Here is a 15,538-nt window from a genome sequence, read left to right as displayed (position 1 = left end):
TTTAGTTCATTCGAGTTAATTATGACAGTTGCATTTTTAATTAGATTAAATATTGTAATCGTTTGACATATGTGTATACATATATAATATATATATATAATATATATATATAGACAGATAGACAGATAGACAGATAGACAGATAGACAGATAGATAGATAGATAGATAGATAGATAGATAGATAGATTTATTTATTTTATCAGTCAAAGCAAACCTGTCAAATGTGAAGCTGTGCAAACATTCAAGCACAAGACAAGTCAAGCAACACTGGTCACCTGTGACATGATCTGACTGATGTCAAGTCAGAAGGATTGGTTGTTGTTCTATTTGATTTTTCATCAGTGAAAGCAAGAATGAAGTGGAAAATATATCAACACGGAACTGGCAATTGCGAGGTGAGGAAGTGTTGGCGGAGTGTGTAGACTGTGGGCGGGGGACAATTTAACAATATGAGATCTTGTTGTTTTTGTGTGTGTGTGTGTGTGTGTGTGTGTGTGTGTGTGTGTGCGTGTGTGCGTGTGTGCATGTTATAATATCCGCCCTCCTAACTGAACCTTCTGCTCCCCCCTCACCACCCGAGGCAAAATTGTCTAGAACGACCAGTGGTTGGGAGTAACAGTGTTTTACTGTCTCTTTTTCTGACATTGTCCTTTTTTCAAAGTTGTCCAGAAACATTTGTTTCTTCATTATTTTCTTCATTTTAAGGAAGCTTAGATCATGGATTTAATTTACCAGGCAAAGACATTGTGGCAAAGAGGCAAACATGTTCAAGTGACACAGAGACAAGCTAGATTGATCATTTTTAAAATAAAAGATCCTGTGGGCTCAAGTAATCCACCTCCATTGTACTGGTCCACTGCCATTGTATTTCGAAAAAAATCTTGATCTCAAGGGAACGGGAATTCAGGCTTCTGGCTCAAGACATTGCACACATGCTTGGAATGCGGGGCTCGTCCTTCCACAATGTTTCTAGCTTACCTTGTTTATTAAAGAATGTGTTCCCTTTGTCATTTGTCCGTGTATGTGTTCCATGGCAGGAGTGACCACAGTACTGACCATGACCACTCTGATGATGGGAGCTCGCACGTCGCTTCCGAATGCCAACTGTTTCATCAAGGCGATTGATGTGTACTTAGGAATCTGCTTCAGCTTTATTTTTGGAGCCCTCATTGAGTATGCTGTGGCTCATTTCTGCACCCTCACTTACAGCGACCCGCATATGCTGGTGGTGAGACACTCCTGTTATTATTCTGTTTCCATTGTTGTGGTCGTTGCTCTTTGTTCACCGATCATTAAGATGTTTTTCGATACTGTGCTTGAGCGTTGGTTTTTTTTTTCATTTTTAGGTACTGTATCTATTTACTCACAAACCAAATCCTAAAAGGAAGCGAGGCAAAAATATTCTTTATTTTAATATTGTTCTATGCGCCTCCACTCGAATAAACACGGCATTCTGATTAATATTGGATCTGTGTAATACGAATTAAGCTATGAAATGCACCTGTTTTTATCCATCTCAGGGGGCGGGCATTGACTTAAAATCACATCAGAGTTGATCAGGGATCAATTAACGACCAACTGTGGCTCACACTTTTCTGGGTTTGGTCATTTGAGCAACGGTGATGTCATTTTCAGTCGAATGACAAAATGGCCGCTCCTGAGATGGATAAAAGAGGGTGGATTTTAATGCTTAATTCACATCCTACAAATGCAATATTAATAAGAATGCTGTGTTGAGATTGTAGTGGGGCAACATAAAATATATTGTAGTACTGTATATCTAGAGTATTTCCCATTAAAGTACACCAGTCGTTAGTTAGTCAGCCCGTCACTTAATCAATAAGATAATGTTATCAACAATGATATGTGTTATTGTTGTTTCAAGCGCAGCTAACATTCTCATTTACTTTGCTACAGTATGGCCACCAATTGCATAACTTTGATGACGAAATAAACGGCATCGTCACCACCATCTCCAGCCCCTGTGACAGGGCCAAGAGACGCAAGGAACCTGACGCAGGTCCCGCCGCTGCTCCCGCCACCAGCGAATTGGCAGTCGATCCATCCAGCCAGACAGGCAGCGAGCCCAAGCCCGAGGCTTCTCCTCCAGAACCCACCAACTGGTGTTTCATTGCTCTGGCCACCTTTCGCAAACTTCTCAGTTTCATAAGCTGCTGTCACATAAAAAATCCACACCACATAGACAACTACTCAAGAGTCACTTTCCCTTTGTCATTTGTCCTTGTTAATCTTCTTTATTGGACGTATTATTTGTACTTTTAGCATTTATCCCTAGTATTTAGACAGGGAGTTTATTTCACTCAATGTACAATAAGTGTGACTTAGGTGTGGTTCTGAGGTGGGTTTTTACTATTTCTAAGCAGCAGCATAATGAGAATGAGAAAGATTGTTTTTCAGGAAGAAAAAAAAAAGTGTCATTATTGTAATTCAACGTCACTCTTTTAGCATACTTAATGCTGACTGGTGAGGTCTGGTAGACTACAAAGCTCGACATGAAGAGGAGTAATTGCTTCCAAAGATGAAAACCATTCCGTTTGCATATTTCCCACTGTAGCTCATTTATTGTAATTGTGTCTCGTTCAGCTTGTAAGTGGCGAACACACAGAAGATGGAGCTGTAATTTATGCTGGCCAAAACATCCAGGGGTGCTGTGCACGGGCGAATGGGCTTACTCGTTGTCTGACTTTTTCCAAGTGATATTTTATTAATTGTTCTTTTCTGCCTGAATGTTCACATCTTCAGTACAATTGGCTAATATGAATAGGCAGTGGCAGAAATAAAATAAAAAGAAAAAAAGAAAAAGACCCAATGCAAAAGAATAACATGATGGAAACTTCAGTTCCGGGAAATATCACAAACAGTTTATGTAATTGTCTTTTACACAAAAACTCTCAATACTACCTAAATTACAGCAGATAAATACATCATTTAATGGGGCTGCTATGAATAGTTCAGATTGTAACGAAATCAGAAAATTACACCATTCATTCACCCGTTTTTGTTCGGTGTCACAATTCACATTCCTTAGACAGCACACCAAGCCTATGCTTTCTTATCAGCTAACCAACTCTGGCTGGCTGTCTTACTGGAATATTTCTTTTAAAATACGGTCATGTGATGTTATCAGATGTTGGTGTAGGTTAGTACTGAAGTGCTTATCTTCGCCAGATATGTCATTTCAATTTTTCAGCTATTTAGAGCTGAGTCGAAAATGTCATTTCCATTGATCTGTTTTTGGAAGATGTTATTACTGGCAATGCTCTTTACCTTCTTAACAGCTCCAAAATGATGGAATCTTCTGGACTATATCAGGAGGTCGCTGTAAAATAAGTTTACACTGAAATATAGAAATACTACATGACATTTAATAACTGCTTACGCCAACAAGTCTGGAAAAAGCACACTAGAGTTAGAGAAAAGCAGAAAGAAGGAGTAGAAAAAGAACAGATGCAAGATGGAAATGTTTTCATTTAAGCAAACTACCGGTACTATTCAGTTCAAACTTACTGTCAATGCATTTGACAAGGTGATGTGTTTGAATGACACATACGTAGACCACAACCTAGACGGTACGGTTTGTTGTACAGTCTGTTTGCTACCTTTGTCCGAGGAAGCAACATTTATGATGGCCATGGGCTGAATATGTCGACCAAAGATTATAATCAGATTTAAAAGTGCATTCTCAAGTACCATGGCGGCATGCTGTCGGTCTGCAGATTAACGTGACAGCTCCTATGTCAGACAATGGGGCAAATCTGCCTGTTAATTTTGTTGTTGTGTTCTATACCGCTATAATATGCTCTCACATAGACTGGAAATGAGTTGATTTATTCAGATGGCAAGTTTCTTCCATGATGTGCATTGAGATGAATGAAGTGGGTATATAACTTCATTGCCTTCAGAAACTATTTCGGCTGCATTGTTTCTCTGTTTTAACTCATTCACTCCCAAAGACGTTTTTAAACGTCTTTTCAGACTTGGTCCTGAATTGGCTCGTACTGAATGAGTTTTAAATAGACTGACTCAGCCCTCCTTTTCTGATGATAACGCTAACAAATAATTTCATTTATAACCTTTGTTCTCCCTGCGTGCATGCTTTGCTTGGTTTGCTTGGGTTAAATATGGGGGGGAGAAAAACAAAAACCCGATGCTTTGATTGTCGCTGTATCTCATTCCAAAAGGTAGGGTTCTTTCGGGATCCGTTCTCATCTTCAGCCTCAGAATTGCAACAGTATTGGACGGAACTGTGTCCCGTGGAAGCAGGCAAACAGTGAGAGATTGAAACGGATCACAGATCACAGAAATGATTTAACTCGGTCAGGTTTTATATATAGAGCACCTCTCTCTTAAAATGGACAGTTATCGCGTGAAAAGGATTGGAAATTGATGCTTATGTATTGAGCCACAGTGACAGAAGAGAAACTACGGAAGATTCTTAACTCTTTGTCATAGTAAAGATGGTCATATGATTTAAGATAAGTGCTTTTTTTAGGCAGGCATCAAAAGCTGCCACTCAATCATGGACACCACTTGGTGACAAGGACAAAAATGCCAGGAGATGGCTGTGGAGCACAGATCCAAATGGACACATTTCCCAGAGATGGATGAACCCTTTTTCCTTTCATGTTATAGAACTTGTCAAATAATACCTCATGGTTATGTTGATGACCAACCTGGGACGTTTTCATGTCAACTATATTTCTACTGTCGCACTATAAAGATCTAGATATTGTTCTGCTTAACCATTTGTTAATAAATTCCACCAATGTGCATGTTCACTGTAAAGAAATAGATGAGAGCAATAAAATGGTATGTGTGTATGATAGAAATGCAGTTATTCGAAGGAATGCTTTTTTTAAAGGATTTGGTCTTTACTTTGGACTTTAAAATGACACTTAGCCAACAGTTATACTTTGAGTCAACATCAACGAGTTACTGAACAGTGGTAAAGTGCTCTGAAAAAAGATGCTGGACACAAGTCATGAAACTAATTTTGTGTGTGTGTGTGTGGGTGGTCATCATCTGTGAGTACAACGTGTCAAGGGAGGAAGAACTAAAACTGCACCGACGGGTTGCTTTATAAAGTTGTTGGATATTTTAATCACAGTATAACTATTTCTTTTGGTATTTATGTATTTCGTCGTGTATGTTTTACAGCTGTGGTTGTTGCGCAGTGCTGTATAAATAATGTTCAGTGTTTATTTTTTTCTTATTTTTTAAGTAAGTAAACGCAAATTTACTGGAGCTAGGGATCGAAGTGACACCTGAAAAACGGCCACCTTCACGGAAAAAAAAAACACAACTACTGACAACTCCACAAAACAATTTTGGTGCCATCGTTTCAGATGTCAGAGGGAAACAAATGAAACAAGTATATTTTTAATTATACAATTTAATTTTCATGACTTAATTTTTGTACCTTTCATGGTGACTCATCTGAGCAGGAGATTGGCGCCATAGCGCCCTCTCTTGATGAGTCATTGCTCATGTCAAATGCAACTCAAGATACAATTAAGTAATTAAATAATTCAATCATTTTATCCTTGGGGCCAGTTTGACTCCATTCAATGATTATCAATCGAAAAATAATAGATTACTTTTGTTGTTCCATATTTCATGGCTTTTCCTTTTTTTGATGGGGGCAACCGATTACGGATACAATTATCATGAAGCTAATTTTCTCCATGTCTTGAACACATATTGATGTTGTCAGTAAATTTCAGAAGATTATTTTGAATTGACAGTCATTTTAATTTAAAAGTTTGACCTGATGGTAGCACTAGAGGACAGGTCAACAAAAAAACTTATGACCAAGGGGATATTTGTTTGTGCAGCAGACATATTATCCAAGTGCCTGACACAAAAACCTGGGCAGAAAAATGTACATAATTTTCTGGTACCAAATATCCCTGGGGTCAATTTGACCCCAAGGGTTAAATTTGTTTGTAATATTTGAGGATAATAGGAGGGCTATGTCTGTATAAGCCACTAGTTTTGATTTACAGTACTTGTACTTTCATAGTTTTTCCATTTCAGGATGTGATGCAGCTTCTCAAATGCCATTGAGGTCATTGATGATAGCAGATGTGTCTTTTTTCCGTTTGACACGAAAATGGACCATCCAACCATCCCAAGTAGGTGTTCATCAATGAGAAAAAGTCTTGAAAAATCGTCTTTGGTATTATGAGCCAAAACCTTTTCTTTGTGAGATGTGTTAGGGTTTGCCGTAAGACAGATTTATGCACGAGGATCCTGCATGGAGAATTTCTTGGGACTCGAGAGAAACCAGTAGTTTCAAATCTCTGCATGCTGCTCCTCAGTGGCTTGTAATAGCTGAGTGAGGATAAGTGGATCGGAGGATGGATGGATGGTATAAAAACACTTCTCCCATTGTGGATAGATTGTACTGCCTGTCCTCTATCCACGTGAAAAAGTTTTGCCTTTGCCTTGCATTAGGCTGAACTCTTTTGTTGAATATTCTTTGTTCAAATTGAGTTAAAACTATTTTACACTGAACATACTTGATGTGCTTACCCGCTTTTATTGGAGGAAAAAAAGAGAGAACCGCTTAGGTCATGAAAATCAGCAGATAGCGACAACCCACCTACCTCTTAACACCCACAGAGGGGGAAAATGTATCATGTGGCAGCGAGGCAGGCACGTCGGACGCCAGCCACCACGCAGACGTTTATGTGAATCGCTATTCGACCACAAGATGACGCCATGGAATAACATTTCGCAAATGCTCAACCCTGCCGCAGTGCATCTGCAGGATGCAATATCACATCCTCCACAGCTGGGGAAATGCAATCATATTCTTTGATAGCTGGGCAGTCCTGTTTTAAAACGATGTCCTTGGTGGGCTTGTATAAATGTATTTTGTTGTTGTTGTGCAGTATAGTATTAAAGTGCTCATGTATTGCAGAGGGGCTTCATTGTTCGGAGTTGGACTCGGACTGGAAGCAGGGAGGTGTCACATTCTGCAACATAGAAATGTTTGATGACATTCGTTTTCTGTTCACAACTAATACAAAAGTAACAAAATATGAGATTGCACTACCAGAAATTAATGTCTGTCTGTCTGTCTGTCTGTCTGTCTGTCTGTCTGTCTGTCTGTCTGTCTGTCTGTCTGTCTGTCTCTCTCTCTCTCTTTCTTTCTTGGTAATGTAATGTGAAAATGACAAGCATTAGATATTGAATTCTTTAGTTTTTGTATTTCTATTCAATATATGAAATTGGCTGACAACCAGTTCAGAGTTTAACCCGCCTAACGCCCAAGGACAGCTGGGATAGGTTCCATCATGCCTGCAACCCTTGTGAAGGTGGGCCCTTTGGATATCCATCCATCAATCCATTTTCTAATCCGTTAATCCTCACGAGGCGTGCTGGAACCTATCCCAGCTGTCTTCGGAGAGTAGGTGTGGTACCTGCTGAACTGGTTGCCAGCCAATCACAGGACACACATAGACGAGGGACAATTTGGGGGACAATTTTGAGTGTTCCACTGACATGCTATGCATGTTTTTTGAATGTGGGATATAACCGGGGTACCCGAAGAAAACCCGCACAGGCACGGGAAGAACATGCAAACTTCATACAGGAAGGCCGGAGCTGTAATTGAACCATGCACCTCTGTACTGTGAGGCGGACATTCTAATCAGTTGGTCACCGTGCCGCCACATTTCAGATAATGGTTCGATATTCAACATTACAACAATATTATTATTAGTGAGGATGGTACCACTCTGATGGATGGAACCCAAAGCTAATTTTTTTTGTGGAAAAAAAAAATCAAATAATCATAAAAGGAAAAACAAAACCAACTCGGTGATTAAAATCACCAACCACCATGTACAACAATTCTTAATGTTGATGTCAAAGCTAAAACTTGATGCTTTTGAACTAGCACAATACCTGAGGTACGTTGGCCAGAGATCATGTTATTTTTTTGGGATCAAGTAGTAGATAGTATTTCATAATTTAGTGATTGTTGGTGATGATCAGCCAAATAAAAACTTCATACAGGACCGTGCTTCTTTGTTATCAACGCTTTTAACAGCTTCAGTAAATTTGTAACTGTGTTCCTCAACGTCGCATGCGATCCAAGCCCTTTTGTTCAACTCAGCAAAAATGGCTGAACAACAACGTGACTTGTGCAAAGCTAAAACTTTGCATCACTTGCAAAACTCAGAGGAGCTGAAGAATGGTGGGATTGTCTTGAAGAAATTATTTTTCGGAGCCATCGTGCTGTGTTTTTGGCACATTGCAAAGAGGAGCACTTTGTAATCATCACGCAGGTTCCCTCAACAGACCTCATATTCTGAAAGTAATATTTTACTCCTTCACATCACGAGCACATTTGGAAACACGAGCATGACTAGTCAATATAGCAATTTTACCAAGTAACTATGGTATCTGTATTTAGATGTATACGGTCTATCTCAGCAACTTTCATAAGACACAGTTAGTTCACAGTCCTGATTAGCGGGTTAACAATCCAACACTTTTTGTTTCACAATAATAGTAAGAGAAGACATTGAAGGATTGACTTGATGTCCTAATGAATGCTTGTGTGCCACAAAATTCCAACATATTGCATGCTACCTATTGGAGCTAAACTCTACCCACTGTTTATTTTCAGGGGAACAGTGAGCCAATCAGAACAAAGCTTATTGACATAGCCAATATTAATGATAAATCCAACCGTCTGGCAGGTGCTTTTGACCAACCAGAATAGCTTGAAAAGAGGCACCCTGGAATTTTCCAAAGATTAAATCAAAGATATTAAAAATAAAATTAATTGTGGCATGGAACCTTCAAGTCAATGGAAAACTGCATGACTTTGGAATAGGTCAATGTTGTGTGTACTTGACCTGTTATACGTTGACGCAAGAAATAATGCCTTTAGTGAAAGCTTTCCAAAATTAGTATAAATAATGGATGGTGCTGTGACAGTTTCATAATTTGGTGTTAAATGACTTGACACATTTAGCTGTCTCTTTGTGAACTTTAATGGGCTGTGGCCTCTTAAGCAATTTTACACATTTCCATGACACATGAGCTGAAGTATATACGGTAATTCCATGAGTGTATTAATGACATTTGACCATATTCTGTTGAGAAAAAAAAACTGTGTCCGATTAATAAAGGATTATGTTGCTACTTTTGGAATATTAACCCTTTGACGATCACTGAAATACATTCATTCATTCATTCATCTTCCGAGCCGCTTGATCCTCACTAGGGTCGCGGGGGGTGCTGGAGCCTATCTCAGCTGTCTTCGGGCACGTTGAGTGTCACGCATAAACCAAAGGGTTTATGCACACATTTCAACACGTATTTAGTTCAAGTTGACCTCCTGAAGCCTAAATGAGCATTAATTTGACCACACAACTCATTCCTATGAAGATACATTCAAAGTCAAAAAATGTGTTCAGCTTGGTCTGAAAATGCATTTAAAGCAATAAAAACTCAAATTGAGTGTCACGCCTAAAGCAAAGGACTTATGCACACACTTCAACATGTATTTTGTTCAGGTTGACCTCCTGAAGCCTAAATGACAATTAATTTGATCACACAACTCATTTTTATGAAGATACATTCAAAGTCATAAAACGTGCTCAGCTCGGCCTGAAAATGCATTTAAAGCAATAGAAACTCAAATTGAGTGTCACGCCTAAACCAAAGGACTTGTGCACACATTTCAACATGTATTTAGTTCAGGTTGACCTCCTGAAACCTAAATGAGCATTAATTTGACCACACAACTCATTCCTATGAAGATACATTCAAACTCAGAAAACGTGCTCAATTCGGCCTGAAAGTGCATTTAAAGCAATAAAAACTCAAATTGAGTGTCACGCCTAAACATAAGGACTTATGCACACACTTCAACATGTATTTAGTTCAGGATAACCTCCTGAAGCCTAAATGAGCATTAATTTGACCACACAAGTCATTCCTATAAGATACATTCAAACTCAGAAAATGTGCTCAGCTCGGCCTGAAAATGCATTTAAAGCAATAAAAACTCAAAATGAGTGTCACGCCTAAACCAAAGGACTTATGCACACATTTCAACATGTATTTTGTTCAGGATGACCCCCTGAAGCCTAAATGAGCATTAATTTGACCTCACAACTTATTCCTATGAAGATACATTCAAAGTCAAAAAAACGTGCTAAGCTCGGCCTGAAAATGCATTTAAAGCAATAAAAATTCAAATTGAGTGTCACGCCTAAACCAAAGGACTTATGCACACATTTCAACATGTATTTAGTTCAGGTTGACCTCCTGAAGCCTAAATGACCATTAATTTGATCACACAACTCATTCACATGATGATACATTCACAGTCAGAAAACGTACTCACCTCGGCCTGAAAATGCATTTAAAACAAATACAACTCAAATTGAGTGTCACGCATAAACCAAAGGTTTTATGCACACATTTGAACATGCATTTTGTTCAAGATGACCTCCTGATGACTAAATGAGCATTAATTTGACCACACAACTCATTCCTATAAAGATACATTCAAAGTCAGAAAACGTGCTCAGCTCAGCATTAATTAGACCACACAACTCATTCCTATGAAGATACATTCAAACTCAGAAAATGTGCTCAGCTCGGCCTGAAAATACATTTTAAGCAATAAAACTAAAATTGAGTGTCACGCCAAAACCAAAGGACTTATGCACACACTCAACATGTATTTAGTTAAGTTTGACCTCCTGAAGCCTAAATGAGCATTAATTTGACCGCACAACTCATTCCGATGAAGATACATTCAAAGTCAAAAAATGTGCTCAGCTCGGTCTGAAAATGCATTTAAAGCAATAAAAACTCAAATTGAGTGTCACGCCTAAACCAAAGGACTTGTGCACACATTTCACCATGTATTTAGTTCAGGTTGACCTCCTGAAGCCTAAATGAGCATTAATTTGACCACACAACTCATTCCTATGAAGATGCATTCAAACTCAGAAAATGTGCTCAACTCGGTCTGAAAATGCATTTTAAGCAATAAAAACTCAAAATTGAGTGTCACGCATAAACCAAAGGTTTTATGCACACATTTCAACACGTATTTAGTTCTGGTTGACCTCCTGAAGCCTAAATGACAATTAATTTGACCACACAACTCATTCCTATGAAGATGCATTCAAACTCAGAAAATGTGCTCAACTCGGTCTGAAAATGCATTTTAAGCAATAAAAACTCAAATTGAGTGTCACGCCTAAAGCAAAGGACTTATGCGCACACTTCAACATGTATTTTGTTCAGGATGACCTCCTGAAGCCGAAATGACCATTAATTTGATCACACAACTCATTCCCATGATGATACATTCACAGTCAGAAAACGTGCTCAGCTCGGCCTGAAAATGCATTTAAAACAAATACAACTCAAATTGAGTGTCACGCATGAACCAAAGGTTTTATGCACACATTTGAACATGCATTTTGTTCAGGTTGACCTCCTGATGACTAAATTAGCATTAATTTGACCATACAACTCATTCCTATAAAGATACATTCAAAGTCAGAAAACGTGCTCAGCTCAGCATTAATTTGACCACACAACTCATTCCTATGAAGATACATTCAAACTCAGAAAATGTGCTCAGCTCGGCCTGAAAATACATTTTAAGCAATAAAACTCAAATTGAGTGTCACGCCAAAACCAAAGGACTTATGCACACACTCAACATGTATTTAGTTCAGGTTGACCTCCTGAATCCTAAATGAGCATTAATTTGACCGCACAACTCATTCCTATGAAGATACATTCAAAGTCAAAAAATGTGCTCAGCTCGGCCTGAAAATGCATTTATAGCAATAAAAACTCAAATTGAGTGTCACGCCTAAACCAAAGGACTTGTCCACACATTTCAACATGTATTTAGTTCAGGTTGACCTCCTGAAGCCTAAATGAGCATTAATTTGACCACACAACTCATTCCTATGAAGATACATTCAAAGTCATAAAACGTGCTCAGCTCAGCATTAATTTGACCACACAACTCATTCCTATGAAGATACATTCAAACTCAGAAAACGTGCTCAGCTCGGCCTGAAAATGCATTTAAAGCAATAAAAATTCTAATTGAGTTTAACGCCTAAACCAAATGACTTATGCACACACTTCAACGTGTATTTAGTTCAGGTTGACCTCTTGAAGCCTAAATGAGCATTAATTTGACCTCACAACTTATTCCTATGAAGATACATTCAAAGTCAAAAAAACGTGCTCAACTCAGCCTGAAAATGCATTTAAAGCAATAAAAACTCAAATTGAGTGTCACACCTAAATCAAAGGACTAATGCACACATTTCAACATGTATTTAGTTCAGGTTGACCTCCTGAAGACTAAATGAGCATTAATTTGACCACACAACTAATTCCTATGAAGATACATTCAAACTCAGAAAATGTGCTCAACTCGGCCTGAAAATGCATTTAAAATAAATAAAACTCAAATTGAGTGTCACGCGTAAACCAAATGTTTTATGCACACATTTCAACACGTATTTAGTTCAGGTTGACCTCCTGAAGCCTAAATGACAATTAATTTGACTACACAACTCATTCCTATGAAGATACATTCAAAATCAAAAAACGTGCTCAGCTCGGCCTGAAAATGCATTTAAAGCAATAAAAATTATAATTGAGTGTAACGCCTAAACCAAATGACTTATGCACACACTTCAACATGTATTTAGTTCAGGTTGACCTCCTGAAGCCTAAATGACAATTAATTTGATCACACAACTCATTTTTATGAAGATACATTCAAAGTCATAAAACGTGCTTAGCTCGGCCTGAAAATGCATTTAAAGCAATAAAAACTCAAACTGAGTGTCACGCCTAAACCAAAGGACTTGTGCACACATTTCAACATGTATTTAGTTCAGGTTGACCTCCTGAAGCCTAAATGAGCATTAATTTGACCACACAACTCATTCCTATGAGTATACATTCAAAGTAAGAAAATGTGCTCAGCTCGGCCTGAAAATGCATTTTAAGCAATAAAAACTCAAATTGAGTGTCACGCCTAAAGCAAAGGACTTATGCGCACACTTCAACATGTATTTTGTTCAAGATGATCCCCTGAAGCCTAAATGAGCATTGATTTAACCACACAACTCATTCCTATAAGATACATTCAAACTCAGAAAATGTGCTCAGCTCGGGCTGAAAATGCATTTAAAGCAATAAAAACTCAAAATGAGTGTCACGCCTAAACCAAAGGACTTATGCGCACACTTCAACATGTATTTTGTTCAAGATGATCCCCTGAAGCCTAAATGAGCATTGATTTAACCACACAACTCATTCCTATAAGATACATTCAAACTCAGAAAATGTGCTCAGCTCGGGCTGAAAATGCATTTAAAGCAATAAAAACTCAAAATGAGTGTCACGCCTAAACCAAAGGACTTATGCACACATTTCAACATGTATTTAGTTCAGGTTGACCTCCTGAAGACTAAATGAGCATTAATTTGACCACACAACTCATTCCTATGAAGATACATTCAAACTCAGAAAATGTGCTCAACTCGGCCTGAAAATGCATTTAAAATAAATAAAACTCAAATTGAGTGTCACGTGTAAACCAAAGGTTTTATGCACACATTTCAACACGTATTTAGTTCAGGTTGACCTCCTGAAGCCTAAATGACAATTAATTTGACTACACAACTCATTCCTATGAAGATACATTCAAAATCAAAAAACGTGCTCAGCTCGGACTGAAAATGCATTTAAAGCAATAAAAATTCTAATTGAGTGTAACGCCTAAACCAAATGACTTATGCACACACTTCAACATGTAATTAGTTCAGGTTGACCTCCTGCAGCCTAAATGAGCATTAATTTGACCACACAACTCATTCCTATGAGTATACATTCAAAGTAAGAAAATGTGCTCAGCTCGGCCTGAAAATGCATTTAAAATAAATAAAACTCAAATTGAGTGTCACACGTAAACCAAAGATTTTATGCACACATTTCAACACGTATTTAGTTCAGGTTGACCTCCTGAAGCCTAAATGAGCATTAATTTGACCACACAACTCATTTCTATGAAGATACATTCAAAGTCAGAAAATGTGCTCACCTCGGCCTGAAAATGCATTTAAAATAAATAAAACTCAAATTGAGTGTCACACGTAAACCAAAGATTTTATGCACACATTTCAACACGTATTTAGTTCAGGTTGACCTCCTGAAGCCTAAATGAGCATTAATTTGACCACACAACTCATTCCTATGAGTATACATTCAAAGTAAGAAAATGTGCTCAGCTCGGCCTGAAAATGCATTTAAAATAAATAAAACTCAAATTGAGTGTCACACGTAAACCAAAGATTTTATGCACACATTTCAACACGTATTTAGTTCAGGTTGACCTCCTGAAGCCTAAATGAGCATTAATTTGACCACACAACTCATTCCTATGAAGATGCATTCAAACTCAGAAAATGTGCTCAACTCGGTCTGAAAATGCATTTTAAGCAATAAAAACTCAAATTGAGTGTCACGCCTAAAGCAAAGGACTTATGCGCACACTTCAACATGTATTTTGTTCAGGATGATCCCCTGAAGCCTAAATGAGCATTGATTTAACCACACAACTCATTCCTATAAGATACATTCAAACTCAGAAAATGTGCTCAGCTCGGCCTGAAAATGCATTTAAAGCAATAAAAACTCAAAATGAGTGTCACGCCTAAACCAAAGGACTTATGCACACATTTCAACATGTATTTAGTTCAGGTTGACCTCCTGAAGCCTAAATGACCATTAATTTGATCACACAACTCATTCCCATGATGATACATTCACAGTCAGAAAACGTGCTCAGCTCGGCCTGAAAATGCATTTAAAACAAATACAACTCAAATTGAGTGTCACGCATGAACCAAAGGTTTTATGCACACATTTGAACATGCATTTTGTTCAGGTTGACCTCCTGATGACTAAATTAGCATTAATTTGACCACACAACTCATTCCTATAAAGATACATTCAAAGTCAGAAAACGTGCTCAGCTCAGCATTAATTTGACTACACAACTCATTCCTATGAAGATACATTCAAACTCAGAAAATGTGCTCAGCTCGGCCTGAAAATACATTTTAAGCAATAAAACTCAAATTGAGTGTCACGCCAAAACCAAAGGACTTATGCACACACTCAACATGTATTTAGTTCAGGTTGACCTCCTGAAGCCTAAATGAGCATTAATTTGACCGCACAACTCATTCCTATGAAGATGCATTCAAACTCAAAAAATGTGCTCAGCTCGGTCTGAAAATGCATTTAAAGCAATAAAAACTCAAATTGAGTGACACGCCTAAAGCAAAGGACTTATGCACACACTTCAACATGTATTTTGTTCAGGTTGACCTCCTGAAGCCTAAATGACAATTAATTTGATCACACAACTCATTTTTATGAAGATACATTCAAAGTCATAAAACGTGCTCAGCTCAGCATTAATTTGACC

General features: G+C 38.1%; 1 protein-coding gene across 1 annotated transcript in view; it reads left to right on the top strand.

The window, feature by feature from the left end:
- The window catches only part of LOC127588491 (gamma-aminobutyric acid receptor subunit pi-like), a 495,336-nt gene that overhangs the window by 7,139 nt on the left and 472,659 nt on the right, over positions 1–15,538 (top strand). The window contains exons 2-3 of the mRNA XM_052047230.1: positions 1,038–1,228; positions 1,918–2,095. Coding sequence (XP_051903190.1) covers positions 1,038–1,228; positions 1,918–2,095 — 369 coding nt within the window. The remainder of the gene's footprint in view (positions 1–1,037; positions 1,229–1,917; positions 2,096–15,538) is intronic.

This window comes from Hippocampus zosterae, chromosome 16, assembly GCF_025434085.1.
Source record: "Hippocampus zosterae strain Florida chromosome 16, ASM2543408v3, whole genome shotgun sequence".
Lineage (NCBI taxonomy): Eukaryota > Metazoa > Chordata > Actinopteri > Syngnathiformes > Syngnathidae > Hippocampus > Hippocampus zosterae.
This window is presented reverse-complemented; position numbering and strand designations above follow the sequence as displayed.